Raw genomic sequence first — 16,105 nt, 5'->3', positions numbered from 1 at the left:
AGAGAAATCTTAAGCGCACGGAGCAGCTCCAATTTCTTTTTCTTTGTCTTTAAGTATTCTACAGTAGCAGCCCTTTGCAATAACAATTTCACTCTTTGGATCTCCTTATAAGATACTGCCCACAGTCAGAGTCCTTCTCTGCCACAGTTTAACAGAAAGTGAACAGCTGTGCTTGGCGAACATTCTGGCGCTATGCGCAGCGGAGAGTTGGCGCTTACGGGTAAGCGGGGGTGCAACAGCCCATATGTCTGCATCTGGTGATAAGTGGGACCACTGGCGATAAGTGGGACCACTGGCGCAACACCTCGGTGGAGCCCACCGAAGTGTTGAGGCGAACGGCGATGATGAAGAAATCTGGACCGAGACCGCCCGGCCGTGTACAGCGGACGCATTTCGACGGGGGCGAAATGCAGAACACCCGTTTATTTAAATTTAGGTGCATTTTAAAGGATTCCAGGAGGTCAGAATTAATCCTGAGTCCCCAACTACGGCGTGCCTCAATCGTGTAGTGGTTCTGGCTCTTAAAATGCCAGATTTCTTTTTTTTTTTGGTCTGAGACCGCCGCAAGCTCCATGTTATGAGCGGCTTCTTTTTCTTCCCGAGCGCTCATGTCATGGCAGAAGACGCGCTCAGGCAGTAATTTAAGCATATTGTGACGTAGCAGTTGTCACTACGTTTATTCCGACTCGAAGATACGGCGAAGCGATCACGCCCACAGCACGGATCACACTCGAGAGCCAGCCCCACAAGCGATGATGAAGAAGAACCCCATATGAGCCCCACATGATGATGATCATGTACAGATGACAAAGAATAGCTTATATCCCGCTACAATATTCAATGTTAAAAATAGTTGCGTGAAACTGAAGCGACGGTTGAAGAAGTTGAGAAAGCTAGAATACCGAGGCTGCCCCACACACAACCACAGCGGTAGCGGCGTTCGCATGCCCTCTGATAGAGTCACTGGAAAATACCCTCTGATGCACGGTTGCGCCTCTAGCGGCGGGCGCTGGCTCTATATGAAACTGAGGCGGCAGTTTCGTGACCAGAAAAAAATGGAAGGACTCTGATATTATCCACCAATCAGATAGTCTCCGTTTAGTTATTTCTACCTGTTCAAAGTCTATTCTACTTTCACTGTCTTTAAAACATTAAAACTCAAAGCTTTGAATAGTTCCCTGTTAGATTCAACTGCAGGGTGAAGTTGTTTTACGGCCAACCGCATTACGGCCAACATTATTATTTTAGGCACCTAATTAAACCGCCCGATTCTTGGCCAATCCCCCACTGTGGGTATGTGCCACGGCCACTCAGGACAACAACAACAACAACAACATCGCCACCTTGGAGCCACCTCGGCTTCCATCTGCCGTTGGTGTTTCATCTCCCCTCAAGCCGCCTAGCCGCCAAAGAAGTGCCCCCACAAGGGAGGCGTGAGCCGTGTAGCTGAACTGTCGGAACCCGATGAACGAGGCCTGTCCCTTGTGCATGGAAAATGACGGCGCTTTTGTGGCCACCATGTGTGGCCACATTTTGCACTTCAGTTGTCTGCAGGCATGGGCAGCGCTGTCGAATACCTGCCCGATATGTCGTTGCGAGGTGGATCTACACGGTGTGCTGCGCCTTCATGGCATACAGGGCGACAAGTGTTATCTAGAGCTACAGGAAGAGAACACTGAACTCAGAAGGAGGCTCGTTAGTGCTGAACAGGAGAAGCTCTGTGCTGAATACATTGCCCGCAAGAATGCGCGTATTGCGAGCGAAGCAAGCGAACAGTATGTCGATGCCATCTCCAAGTTGGCTTGCATGGAGGCAAAACTGATTTATGCGAGGGAGAGAGCGCGACTAAGCGCCAAAGTTCGACGAGAAGCTATAGTGAGCCTGCGGAGACTGAAAACCCGGTACGCTATGTATGTGTGCGCGTGTGCTTGTTCAGACCTATTGTTGACTGTATTCTTTAACTCAACTAGTTCAGGGTTGTGTTTCACGGTTGTGCATGAGTCTAAACGCTATTCTTGCCGGCTTTTCAGGGTGACGTACTTCGACACTTCCCTGACCGCAAGTCTCGGAGAGGACCCGAAGGCCCCCATTAACGATACGGTAGCGCCCGCCGACGACGCTGCGGCCGCAACCGTCGACACCGTGGCGGGCCTCGTCGACATGGCCTGCTCCGTCGACATGGGAGATGAGTCAGGCGACGACGCTGCGGCCGCCACCGGCGACATCGGACAGGATTCAGGCGATGAAGTCACGGAGGACTCGGCTGATGAGGACCTTTGAATCTGAGCACTTCGCTCATTCGTAAACATCAGTATTTGGTGATAACAAATTCATGCACTTCATGCGTCCCAAATTGTTTGGTTATTACTGTCAGCATGCTATGTCCTGATGCTATGTAATACATTTGCTTTGGCAAACACACTGGATTCTGAAATGCAAAGTTTGAGCGAGAAAGCTACGATTGAGTTAGCACGAGCGCCGCAAGCGCGAGACGTCTGACACAGTGGTCGCCAAATCGGTCGTCAGTGCCTGCTGCGCCAGCAGCCAGCATCCGATCGTGAACAAACGACCCCATTCCGCAACGCCGGAACGCCTACATAAAAACCTCCTTCGCAGTGCCTAGGCAAAGTCATATTCAAGGAGCGAGGACATTTATGTAGGTACTCTCAAAACGAGGGAACTTTTTGACTCAATATATGGGCATACTGAAAGCACAGAATCGTTCACAGATGTTATCTTTACCGAATACGTACAGTGAACGCCACTGCGCGCGGTAGCCGCGATGGAATCTCCCGAACCGGCTTATTGCTTGAAAGGTAGCCAAACGCTGGGAGTAAACTATGTGAAATATCTTCTCATAGTGGGCTGTTTGTAAAACCAAATAGGGCACAATAGAATGGAGCCTCAATTCAGCGATCGCACGGATTCGCAGCGACCGACTGCACGTCTGCATGCATGTCCGTGCACAATGTTTTGCGCGCTCGATGTGAGAGCGTTTTCGCAGCATGCCGTGAGCTTAAGGCCATAGCATATCCATCATCCGTCGTCTTTCTTCTGTCTGTTGTTTTGCGCTAAACAATGTATTCATGGATTCGCACCAACTAGCCCACCAACGCATTGTGAAGTAGGATCTCACTCAGGACATTCACGGTTATACCGCACCCTGAGTGGGGATGAGGAAGAGAATAAGAAGGTACACCTGGCAAGTATAAGTTATTGCTTAAAAAAAGAGTGAGAGACGATAAAGAGAAAAGGGGATGGCGTTTAACTGATATAGAAAAACGACAGGTATGGGTCCTGCCGTTATTTGTAAGCAGGGCTGAAAAAAACAAAAACAGATTCAAACATGCTAGCAGGGGCTGATCATACAGTGGGCTTACCTTCCTGCAAAATAGGAAATAAAGGGAATTAAGATTAAAATAAAAATGGTAGACGAAACCAAGTTTCCCAAGCAAGACCCAAATGCTTTTGGCGCGAAAGAAAATAGTGGCCCCACAACTGTGTACATGGAGATCCAGGGCAGCTTTCTAGTTTTTTTAACTCCAAGAAAGAAAAAATACAGTGAGTGATAGAAACCAATTTTAATCCTTACAACCAAACGCACTGAGGTATACGGCGGCTAATCGTTGTTTTAGATCATTTTTGTTTTTTGTTCTCTTCGAATTTTTTTATTTTCAACCAGTCGAGCAGCCTCGCGTCCATGCTCGTGTGAGCGAAGCATGGACGGCACGCGCGGAGTGATAACTTTTCTTGACCGAACTTCTTGCGTAGCTTCCACAGTGTTGACTGCTTCGTATGGAATGGAGTGTAGTGAATGTATGTGCCATTTGTGCCATCAATTTAGTGGCAAGTGCATAAAAAGCATAAAAACAAGTGGTAGGGCATCAGAGGTTGCACAACGCAGTGTGATGTTTCGCTACTGCTCCAAATCTGTCGTTGGCAGTTCGTCTACATCATGTTGCAGAAAGAGCACATTTTGTGAAGGTGTACTTATTTCTATAACTCAAACTTTAAATCTGTTCTTGAAATAGCTCGCTGCACCATTGCTGATACTTTCTTAGCATGCTTAGGATCCATATTCTTTTACCAGTCATGCATAACATGCATGGGCCGAGTTGTGGAATGTGTTGGCACAACAGCAAAGCCGAGGGTTTCTTTGTGTGGTAGAAATGCAGATGAACATGGATTGTTTTTTTTTTCTTTTTGCAGGTGCATGTCACGTGATGCTGCTGCGTCAAGTTTTACCAGTAAATGACCTTCTGCAAGCGTCGCCGACAGAATGTTCTTCCTGTTTTTTTATCCATATTGCAATAAATAGCTTTTCAGCAAGATCTTTATTTTGCTTATGGTGCTATTTATTTTTCTTCAAAGACACACTTCATCTGCTTTGTTGCAATGTAATTAAAATCATGACAGATACAGTTATTGTGCAGTGAAAACATTCACTGCCACGTTGTGCTACGCTGAAATGACTTGACATGTGTTGAGCTGCATTGGCTGAGTAGGAGACTCATGTGTAAGTAATAATTTGAAATCCCCTCTACGAACTACAAGAACACTGATGTGTGCATTGTGGTCTGCCTCTACAAACCTTTGTCGTGATTGACAGAAAAATTGGTACTAATTGAAGCAATCCTTAAAGTAAAATAATTCAGGGACTTCTTTTTGCGTGGAACAACACAAAGATAGGACTGTGGACGAGACAAAATTAAGTGTCAACTCCAAAAAAAATTTATCGAAATAAGGTGTGAATACGTTTTCATTTGCTATGTGTTCTGAGATGATTGACCAGGACAGATGCACAAGCTGGTATGGTTTGTATATATATTCACACCTTGTTTCATTTTTTTTGGAAATCAGCCTTGTCCATCTTCATCCTCTGCCACATCAGTTCAGTATGCATTACTGACATGCCGTTGCTTTAGTTACAGTGCATATCACATTTAGGCCACAGGGTGCTCAGTGACATTGCGAGGAACGTGGCTTTTTGGCGTGCTCGCCCCTATCATGGTAGCAAAGGCGCCACTGCAGTGTTTTGGTTAACTGATGTCTGATATCTATTCTGAATGGTTAGCCAAAGTTGCTGGTACAATTGAAGGGGCAACTCATGTCTCGAGACGTTGGCACCCCACTTATATGCTTGCTTCATAAAGAAGAAAATGCAAGCATATAAGTGAGCAGGCGATCACTAACCTCAAACAGCACTATACTTTGATGCCCTTTAGCGATGTCATCAATTCCAGTATTGCCACAACGTATTCCAAACACTCTAAGTATTCAGCCATGGCTTGTACTTTCCACCACAGCAACAACATCTCAATGAATCCCGGCCGCGCTTGCTGCATTTCGATAAGGGTGAAATTAAAGATCGCCCATATACCATGCATCGGGAGCACAATTAAGAACCCTAGATGTTCCAAATTAACCTGGAGTCCCTCACTATGATGTGCCTCATAATAAAATCATGGTTTTGGCACAAGAAATGCCAGAATGAAAATTTTGATACAAGTGGTGCAAATTAACCGAATTATCTCCGCCGCATGTGTTTCCATGTAAAATTCTCGACTGCTTTTGGAAAGGATTGCATAGCATTTAAGTTAATGGCGCACTTCGTAAAGTGACAATAAAAAGAACGATGCCATAAAAGAAACGCTCGGAGGCACAAATTAGCACTGTTATTTAGAAAAATCTATACAGCCGCGACATTAAGTCAATTAGGAGTCTTGTTTAGTAACTAGACTTGGGTCAGTACGCCAATCCTCAAGTGTGTGGAATATTTTAGGTAGTTCACCGTATTTCTTTAGGAGCCACACAAACCTTAAAGGATGACTTCAAAAGTCTCACCCGTACCCTGTCCACTCTTTCTCCAGCATAGGACAGGAAATCAGTGGGACTACTGATAGTATTTTTCTCTGAGTTTCACTTTAATTTGCAAGACAGTGTTTACTTGAGTGCATTTCAAAACCCTAAATTTCCTGTGTAGTTCCTGCCCAGACAGAAAGCAATTCAATATTGAACAGTATGCTGGGAACAACCAAGTCAAATATTACTGAGATAGGAAGTGCTGAGATCATCACTAAGCATAGCACAGTGCGAGGTTTTTGTGTATCTGATGGTAGAATTAAGCTCGGCAGCAAAGACTGACTGCTGTGGTAACAAAAAATGTCTGTTATTCCTTTTTTGTTTTCAAGGCCTTTTTTCACTGGCACTTCATCTTACCATACTTAGGAGGAATTTGTCTGCGGTACAAAGGTTTCTTGACGAGTCACTTGCATGCCAGAGCGGCGTGCTCTATAAAAACGAATGCTGAAGTGAAAGTTGAGTGTTGAAATGTTACCTGTGGCAAGGATGATATATAGCGTGCTAAAAAAATTGTTTTGAGAACTACATCGGCATATAATAAGCAAACTATAGACCTTTGAACTTCATACTTATGTTGAAATAAATTTCCTTTAGATTTGTGTGGCATTCTACATTTCTGTATTTGCCATTATGTGGCAAGCTTTAATCGCATTTCACGTCTTTTTATGTTGCAGATGCGACGTACACCTGCTTAAGGGTGCAAATAGCCTTTATTTAAATCCGTCCGTCCGTCCGTCCGTCCGTCCGTCCGTCCGTCCGTCCGTCCGTCCGTCCGTCCGTCCGTCCGTCCATCCGTCCGTCCGTCCATCCGTCCATCCGTCCATCCGTCCATCCATCCATCCATCCATCCATCCATCCATCCATCCATCCATCCATCCATCCATCCATCCATCCATCCATCCATCCATCCATCCATCCATCCATCCATTTATCCATAGTGAATAGACCCAGATGCGCAATGCCTTTCACGTAATCACTTCTTCTCAATTGCAACTGTAACTTACAAAGACAGCGTTATGCCAAAATATGTAACTAATTCCTATTCCCGACTTTCACGTGGAATGCACTATTTTGTGCTCACAAGTGCAGGCGGCATAAGAAGCCACTCTGGTCTTTGCAGCATTGCCTGGTAGAGTACGATCATAAAACAGTGGCCTACATTATCCAAAAAGCCACGTTCTTCACAATGTCACTGAGCCCCCTACGCCCTAAATATGACATGCACTGTAACTAAATCAATGGCCTGTCAGTAATGCATACTGAACTGATGTGGCAGAGGACGAGGATGGACAAGGCACATTTCCAAAAAAATTGAAGCAAGGTGTGAATATATATACAAACCATTCCAGCTTGTGCATCTGCCCTGGTCAATCATCTCGGAACACATAGCAAATTAAAACATAATCACACCTAATCTCGATAAATTTTTTTTGGAGTTCGCACTTAATTTTGTCTCGTCCACAGTCCTATCTTTGTGTTGTTCCATGCAAAAAGAAGTCCCTGAATTATTTTACTCTATGGATGGATGATGAAATGTGCACAGTTGTGGGGCCACTATTTTCTTGCGCGCCAAAAGCATTTGGGTCCCCAATTATGAACCTATGATTTGCAGTGGTGAACATTAGGATCTGTCGGAGGCCAGTAATTACCAATTTAAATCCCACTATTAACACACTCGACGAAAACCCTAAAGGGCACGTTCCTATCACAAAATTCGTCCATCCAGAGCACAAGGCAACACTTCGTAAAAATTGTGATTAGCACTAGTATTCAGCCATTCAAAATGCATTGGCATTACGCTCTTTTAACACCTTACGCACCACTTCACCATTGCCTACATTTTGTTGCTGCAAAGTGTAAAGAATGAATGAAATTACTGTTATCCTCTTTTTACATTTATATATATTTGTTGAAAAAAGTTGAATTTCTTATGTATTCACTAGTGCGGTTAGTCAAGTTTCCCAATATGACATAGAAGCTGCTCTGAATAATATGCAGTAACAATAACAGCTGTTAAAGAAATCTGAGTAAACAGTGCAATAATGGCATTTGAAAAGCTCTTCTCGTTACAATGTATTAAATTTATGTAATATGTCATAGAAGCTTTTCAATTCGCTGATTCTCTTGCTTGACATTGTGAAATTCACTGGATGACCATATGCTCGCATTATGCAGGGACGTGCATCTACACAGCTGGCACGCCAGACTGCTGGGCGGTGCTTGTGGTCATTCCTACCATGCAGCGAGCTCAGTCTCTGGATTCCGCTGAGGAGATAATATTTGTTGATTCAACCTCCTCATGTGATGTGACCGGAAGCACAGTGACAATCATGCTTACCGCCACAAAAGCAGGTGCCGTGCCTATTGCTGTGTTGCAGCACAGCTCTCAAACCACGGAGGGCTACAGCCTCGCCTTTCAACTGCTCAAGGATAGCTTCCTTCCAACAGACAGGTACAGGTTCTTGTTAATGAAAAATTCAATGTTGTAGCTTTCCACATTAAGTTACACTAGCTACTAGGAAACATAAATCCCCAAGAAAGTGGATGGGGAAACGGTGCCGCTGTAGCTCAATTGGCAGAGCATCGCACATGAAATGCGAAGGTTGGGGGGATCGTCCCCCGCCTAAGCCAAGTTGTATTATGCGAAGCATACTAGCCGCACAACCACGCTCTTCCTTGCTGCGCCGCGCGCGGCCGCGTAGCTACCGTATGACGTCATAACAGCTGCAAAAGCGGAGGCTCAGCTCGTGCACTTGCTCGCCGCCGCGTAGCTACATAGCCGGGTCTCAGCTCGTGCGCTCGCCTGCGGTCGCACAGATGGTACTGCGGCCTAACTCCTGCTCCTCCCACTAGGGCACTGACGTCACAACAGCTTCAAGCCGGGCTCAACTCTTGCAAGATGGGCTGGGTGGGAATCGAATCAGGGTCTCCGGAGTGTGAGACGGAGACGCTACCACTGAGCCACGAGCACGATATGCTTCAAAACGCTGCAAAAGCACCTCTAGTGAATGCGGTGTTGCCTTAGAAACGAGCTGTTTTCAGGCGTGCGTCGCTTGCTCAGGCGCACATTTCGTTGCCGCGCCGAACGCTGCGCTGCTCGACGCTCACCGCGTCCAATGCGTGGCGCGTAGTCGCTGCGCCGTAGCCCATTCTCTTACACCCCTTGGCGGGTCGACGGGAACGCTGTCGCGTTCCACTCTTGAAGGCAAAGCAGAGTAACGCATAAGTTGTTTCTTCGTCTAGCCCAACCAAATATAGCCAAGCAACAGCAGTTTACCACGCTAAACAGAGGTTCAACAACTAAAATAAAGGCTAGTATGCTTCGCATCCTGGGCTTAACCTTAGCTAAGCCACAGCCATTCTTTTCATCCACTTTTATTTAGATTAATTTATCGCTTCTTTATTTCATTTATTTAGCACAACTAATTTCCCCTATGTCATCCTTGGTGTCAGTGTTCGTTGGCTTCTTAAATATGAGTAGCTATACATATAATTTATTGAGGCATCCTAAATAATATTTGTTAGAGGTCAGTGTTGGCCATGGCAAAAATCATGATCTCAGTGCTCCTTCTGAGCAACTGTGGTGTTTCAAACAGAAGACTGTTTCTTGCACTGTAAAAGGACTATTCAGTGGGTAAGTAGTGTTTTAGGCTAGCAGGGCAACCACCAGAGACAACTAGAAGATAGGCTTATACATGCCCCTTTTCGCTGCATAGATTAAAACTATTGACAAGTGTTGTCTACAGGAGAAATATTTAGAAAAAAAATTTCTTGCTCAGTTTCGGTATTGTGCAGAAAACTTCTGGTTAAATGTATTTCATCAACACTAACTGACAGGCAGCAATAGGTGTTTGTTCATTTAGAGCTGGAACAATGGACAAGGAGGAATTTTGGCAAGCGACTCGCTTTCTTTTGAAAGCACGGTCAGAGAAGACAGGCTAACGCAAGATCTCCGGCTGCAGTGTTGTCATGCCCATGGCATAAAGCAAATGGTTCACCCATGGTTCACATATCACAAGCGCTGTCTGTGCATATAAGTGCCCACTTCCAGTTTTCTGCCTCGTGTTCCTCCCCTGTTTCTGAAAAAGCTTCTGTGAAATATTTTTCTTTTTGTTCATTATGCTTATTCTCAATGTGTCCTGCACATTTAGACAGAAAATATTCTTTTTGGGTATTCATATACGCTTTTAATAATGGGTTAACAGTGAAATAATAGACTCTGTAGAACACTGTGTTCCTAGTATCCATAATATATAAATATGGCAGCTCTAGTAAAGAAATACAAAGAATACTACCAGGAAAGTAAGCAAGGTTGGATAGGTAGCTTAGCGGCTATGGCATTGCGCTGCTGAATGCAAGGCCGCAAGTTCGATCCCTACCATGGCAGCCACAAACAAGCTCATCTACTTAGATTAAGGCAAGCGTTAAAAGAATCCCACATGGTCAAAATTAATCCAGCGTCCCCTGCGAAGGGCCTCATAATCAGATAGTGGTTTTGTCACGCATACCACCAGAATTTATTTCAATGAAGAAAGCAATGGGTTGACTTTGAATAATTACGACAGATACAAATGTTAGCCCAATAACAAAAATACAGTTGTTAACGCTTGTTTGAACCGCACCAATGGCACCGGCTGTTGGAATCTCAGCGCTGCCACCAGCTGTCGGAACCTCAGTGCTGACACCTGTTGTTGCAACCGGACCGTTGGCGCCCGTTGTTGCAAATGGGTCGCAAGCCCCAAGGGTAGCGTTGGCCTGGCGGCCTGGGGCACACTGGAAGCATCCGAAGGTCCCAGCAAAGCATGAGGCGACTGCTAACAGAACAACTTGTTTATTCTAGCATCGCAAAGAGCGGGCGGTCAGGTCGACCGAAGTAGAGAGACGGGAGAGCACGTTACTCCACAGAAGAAATCGGAGCCTCTCTCCTGGCGTCCAGGGGCAGCTGCTCTTATACTCTTGGCGTCGCGGGCAAGAAGGAAGGTCACGAGATGACACCACGTGACAGCGGCGACGGACGGACTGAGAGACACGTTGGGACAAGGAGGTGACGCATCAGCCGGGCCGGCGCCGGTCAGACCTCCTCGCTTCACACTGGGGGAGCTCCTCTCCCCGGCTGCCGCGCTTTGACAAGCGTGGGCACACACACACACACGCACACACAAAGACACGTGGCACTGAACATGCCGGGACGCGCTCGGCGGGGATGCGTCGCGGCCGCTCCGAACGGGCCAAAATGTCCGCCGCTTTGAACGAAGCCCCGGCGTCCGTTGAATCCGCGCCGGCTACAGCGCGCGTCATAGGCGAAACGTAACAGACCGCCCCGCCGGGGGAGGGAGATCCCGATGGTCAGGGGACTGCATCCGCTGTCCGGAGGGATGTCGCTCGATGATGCTCATAACCGAAGTCGGTCGTCCCTCGGCGTTTCTTGAGCGCAGCGTACCGAGAAGGCGTCGTTCTCACGTTCAGGTTCGCACAGGACACTGCTGAGTGACTTCAGGAGAGTTGCCATTTTTGTTCTCTTTCCCAGCAAGCGTTAGAACCGCGCCGAAACTCAGCCGCTCAGTCAGCAAGCACGGCACAACCCTCACTAAGCCATGCCAGGCTCTTTTCCCTTTAATACTACTGCCTAGTTCCTTACAGTAGTCTAGCAGCACTCAGAACGCGTCCACAAATCGTAAAATTGCACTAGAAAGCACATTATCACTTTGAAACACTACACAAAAGCAATATGTTAAAAATCCTGCCTCAGGAAAAAAAACATCAATAACAAACAATTTTGAGGCTGATTCCCACGTTAGGGGCTTCGACTTAAGCCATCGGCGTTACCGTTGAGACTCCCCTTTTTGTAACGCACCTCAAACGAATATTGTTGCAAAGCGAGGCTCCAGCGCAGGAGGCGGCCATTTGTGAAAGAGATAGTCTGCAGCCATTGGAGAGGGCAGTGATCTGTTTCGAAACATGCGATGCGGAGATCGCAGCGAGCGAACGTACACTAGCTCACCTGGCGAAAACCCTGTAGCGGCATGCGGCGCGGTCCTCAATGCAAACATCACCCCAGGCAGAAACAGCTCCCAGTCAGTTTGTTGTACAAACAACAATAATCTCAACACGCGCTTCATGACGGAGTGGAGCTTCTCAACCGAATTCGACTGGGGGTGGTGCACTGAGCTGTGTAACAGCTTTACTCCGCACCTTTCGAGAAAGGCTGTCGTCAAAGCGCTAGTAAACACTGTGCCCTGATCTGAGTGAATTTCCGCAGGAAAACCAACTCGCGCAAATATGGACAGTAGTGCATTGACTATCTCAACTGAGCTGAGTTCTTTAAGCGGCACTGCTTCAGGGAACTTTGTCGCTGGGCAAATCACAGTCAAAATGTGTCTGTACCCCGTGGCTGTTACCGGCAGAGGTCCCACTGTATCAATAACGAGCCGTCTAAAAGGCTCCGTAATGATAGGTACCAACTTCAACGGCGCCTTCGATTTGTCCCCTGGTTTGCCCACCCGCTGACAGGTGTCGCATGTCTTCACAAAGTGGTCTGCGTCCCGAAAACACCCTGGCCAATAGTACTCTTGCAAGAGACGGTCCTTAGTTTTCTTAACTCCTAGGTGTCCGGACCACGAACCTCCATGCGACAAGCGCAACAGATCCTGACGATAGCATTGAGGCACGATCAGCTGATCGAACTCCACTCCCCTGCGGTCTATATACTTCCGGTACAGGACCCCACCTCTTTCCACAAAGCGAGCATTTTTCTTGGCGACACCTTCCTTGACAATGCAGCGTATGTTTTCTAGGCTGCCATCCTTCTTTTGCTCGGCTATCAATGCTGACCGGCTGACTTTTAGCAACCTATTAAGTCCGTCTGGCGTAGGCGCGATGAGCAAATCTGCAGATATCTCTTCTAACTTTCCCACATCGGGCATTTCCTCTCCAGTATCTGGTGCCTTTAACGCTACAGACTCAGTTTTATTCAGCTCGGGCGTGCTCTGAATATCAGCTTGCTGCGCCTCTGACCCTTTCTCATCGTTCGACAACGTCGGCCCGGCAACTACCGCCTTTGCAGCGAGCTCCCGAACCTTCGATATGGTTAAGGCCTGAACGCTAGCCTCACCAAACAAAAGCCCCTTCTCGCGCAGGAGGTGATCGGACCTGTTCGAAAATAGGTACGGGTACTGGGCGGGCAGCATAGATGACACTGCCGCCTCCGTCTCAAGTGCTCCGAAAGGACCTTCAATAAGCACTTTTGCTACGGGCAGACACACGCTGTGAGCTTCCAAGGCTTGCTTGATCCATGCGCACTCGCCCGTGAACATATGGGGTTCTACGTAAGAGGGGTGAACTACATCCATTGTAGCTGCGGAATCGCGAAGCACTCGGCACTCTTTCCCGTTCACGAGGAAGTCTCGCATGTAAGGCTCGAGAAGCTTCATGTTCTCGTCAGTGCTGCACAATGACAAAAACACAACTTTTGTTTTTGTTTCTGGACACTGAGCCGAAAAGTGACCCGGCTTCTGACACGTATAACAAACGCGCGCTTGCCTCGTCTCGAACCGCTTTCTGCGTTCGGCTTCGGCTGCCGCCGTCTCCTTACGTTCGGTCGGACTGCTTTCACTCGCGTCCGCACTACGTGTGTCCCCCTTTGCTCTCATGGGCGTGAACTTCGGCCTCTCAAACTTGGAGCCAAATTCACCCTTTTGACTGTCCTTAGCTCCGCGAGCCCGACGCGTCACAAACTCTTCGGCTAGCTCAGCGGCTCTAGCCACCGTACTAACATCTGGCCTATCCAAGACCCAGAACCTCACGTTCTCAGGTAACCGACTATAAAACTGTTCCAGCCCGAAACACTGCAGAACTTTCTCGTGGTCACCAAACGCTTTCTCTTCTTTGAGCCACTCCTGCATGTTTGACATTAGCCTGTAGGCAAACTCTGTATATGACTCACTTTTGCCCTTCTCATTTTCTCGAAACTTCCCACGGAACGCCTCCGCTGACAGCCTGTACTTTTTTAGCAGACTCGATTTCACTTTGTCGAAATCCTCTGCCTCCTCTCTCTCCAAGCGAGCGACTACGTCGGCCGCCTGGCCGGGTAACAAAGTGAGCAAGCGCTGTGGCCACGTTTCCCGAGAGAACCCCTGCTTCTCGCACGTTCGCTCAAAGTTAACCAGGAACAAACCAATGTCCTCTCCAAGCTTAAACGGCCACATCAGGTCAGTCATTTTAAACAATACTCGTTCTCCTGCACCGTGTGCCTGACTTCCATTACGAGCGCGTTCCATCTCTACCTCGAGACGCTTCATTTCCAAAGCGTGATCGCGCTCTTCTTTTTCTTTCTCTTTTCGTTCTTTTCGTTCAAGCTCCTGTCTTTTTGCCGTCTCCCTCTCCTCAATTGTCTCAAGGCATTCCGACAGCTCGTCATCCTCAGCTCCTAACTCAAGGATAGCCCTTAGCAGTTCTGGTTTTCTGAGTTTGTCTGAGACATCCAGACCGAACTCTCTTGCAAGCTCCAACAATTTCGGTTTGCCAACGACTTCAAATCCATGGCTGCTCTGAATGCTGCTTTCTCTACTGCCTACTATTGTCTTGCCGCAAACAAACCCGGCAGCCACGACAACCACAATTACCAGCTCTGTTTCTGACACTAACAAAAGCCTGGCAAAACTCAGAAGAAGAAAGTCCCGCACTCACCAAACCTCGCAGCCAAGAATTCAGCGCAGTTGTTCCGCTGCAGGCAACCAGTCATCACACAGGGCTCATTGCACTGCTCCCGGATGGTCGTTGTGCTGCTCAGCATACAGACAACCGCATATCTTCGCTGTTGGCCTCCGTTGTCGCGATCTCACCACTGGCAACCAGATGTTTGAACCGCAACGATGGCACCGGCTGTTGGAATCCCAGCGCTGCCACCAGCTGTCGGAACCTCAGTGCTGACACCTGTTGTTGCAACCGGACCGTTGGCGCCCGTTGTTGCAAATGGGTCGCAAGCCCCAAGGGTAGCGTTGGCCTGGCGGCCTGGGGCACACTGGAAGCATCCGAAGGTCCCAGCAAAGCATGAGGCGACTGCTAACAGAACAACTTGTTTATTCTAGCATCGCAAAGAGCGGGCGGTCAGGTCGACCGAAGTAGAGAGACGGGAGAGCACGTTACTCCACAGAAGAAATCGGAGCCTCTCTCCTGGCGTCCAGGGGCAGCTGCTCTTATACTCTTGGCGTCGCGGGCAAGAAGGAAGGTCACGAGATGACACCACGTGACAGCGGCGACGGACGGACTGAGAGACACGTTGGGACAAGGAGGTGACGCATCAGCCGGGCCGGCGCCGGTCAGACCTCCTCGCTTCACACTGGGGGAGCTCCTCTCCCCTGCTGCCGTGCTTTGACAAGCGTGGGCACACACACACACACGCACACACAAAGACACGTGGCACTGAACAAGCCGCGACGCGCTCGGTGGGGATGCGTCGCGGCCGCTCCGAACGGGCCAAAATGTCCGCCGCTTTGAACGAAGCCCCGGCGTCCGTTGAATCCGCGCCGGCTACAGCGCGCGTCATAGGCGAAACGTAACACGCTCAAGTATTCACTGTGGTGATGTGTGGCCACGTCATGGGCCTTGCAGAATTTTGAAAGAAACTTTTTTTAGCTCTGGTGCTGCCGCAGAGTTCAGAATATTGGGACTGCCAGACAATCTAACAAATAAACTGCAAATGAACATAGTTATCTTGGCCAGACTCTAGAAAAAAGCAATGTTGTGACGGCCGAATTTTCGGTTCTGCTGAAGCCTCATAGGGGAGCTACTTTCTTAAAAATAATACTGGTTGGGATCACCATTGCATGCATTACTGTTGTGTACTATTATGTACAAGCACCTAAATCTCATATCGCACAAACACCAACCACACTGCGAACGAGCGACTTGTGGCGGTGCAATTTAAGTAAATTAGGATAAATGCATGCATGAAAGTGTGCACTAACTGCCACATTCTCTAACGAGCCTTGACCTGAAGGTGTCCCACTGAACTAGGTTCTTCATGTGAGCTGGTTAGTACGGTGACATGTTAAGGCAGGTAAAGAACAAATAAAACACGGACCATGGAAGCTGAAGGACATTGAAGCTGCCCCTCGATTCCAAAGTGGAGCGCGGCGCTTTCCATAAAGCAAACAATGCACTGTAGTCCAATAAAGCTCTTCAGTGATTACTGCAACTGGATGTTGCTTGAGAAATATATCTCCACTCCATTGTACTAAACTAG

General features: G+C 47.8%; 1 protein-coding gene across 1 annotated transcript; it reads left to right on the top strand.

Annotated features, from left to right (window-relative positions):
- Positions 1–1,328: 1,328 nt before the first annotated feature.
- LOC139047366 (uncharacterized) lies at positions 1,329–2,574 on the top strand. Its single transcript, XM_070521190.1, has 2 exons — positions 1,329–1,901; positions 2,031–2,574. Exons 1-2 carry the CDS (start codon positions 1,465–1,467, stop codon positions 2,278–2,280), a joined length of 687 nt encoding a protein of 228 aa, XP_070377291.1. The 5' UTR covers positions 1,329–1,464; the 3' UTR covers positions 2,281–2,574.
- The last annotated feature ends 13,531 nt before the right edge of the window (positions 2,575–16,105 follow it).

Source organism: Dermacentor albipictus, chromosome 7, assembly GCF_038994185.2.
Source record: "Dermacentor albipictus isolate Rhodes 1998 colony chromosome 7, USDA_Dalb.pri_finalv2, whole genome shotgun sequence".
Lineage (NCBI taxonomy): Eukaryota > Metazoa > Arthropoda > Arachnida > Ixodida > Ixodidae > Dermacentor > Dermacentor albipictus.
Note: the sequence above shows the minus strand (reverse complement) of the source record. Positions and strands in the feature narration are given on the sequence as shown.

What these genes read in the sequence shown, in the direction of transcription:
- LOC139047366 (XM_070521190.1), top strand. Translation starts at nt 1,465, where the DNA reads ATGAACGAGGCCTGTCCCTTGTGCATGGAAAATGACGGCGCTTTTGTG. An exon ending in CTGCGGAGACTGAAAACCCG is followed by an intron (nt 1,902 to 2,030) that starts GTACGCTATGTA and finishes CCGGCTTTTCAG; the next exon opens with GGTGACGTACTTCGACACTT.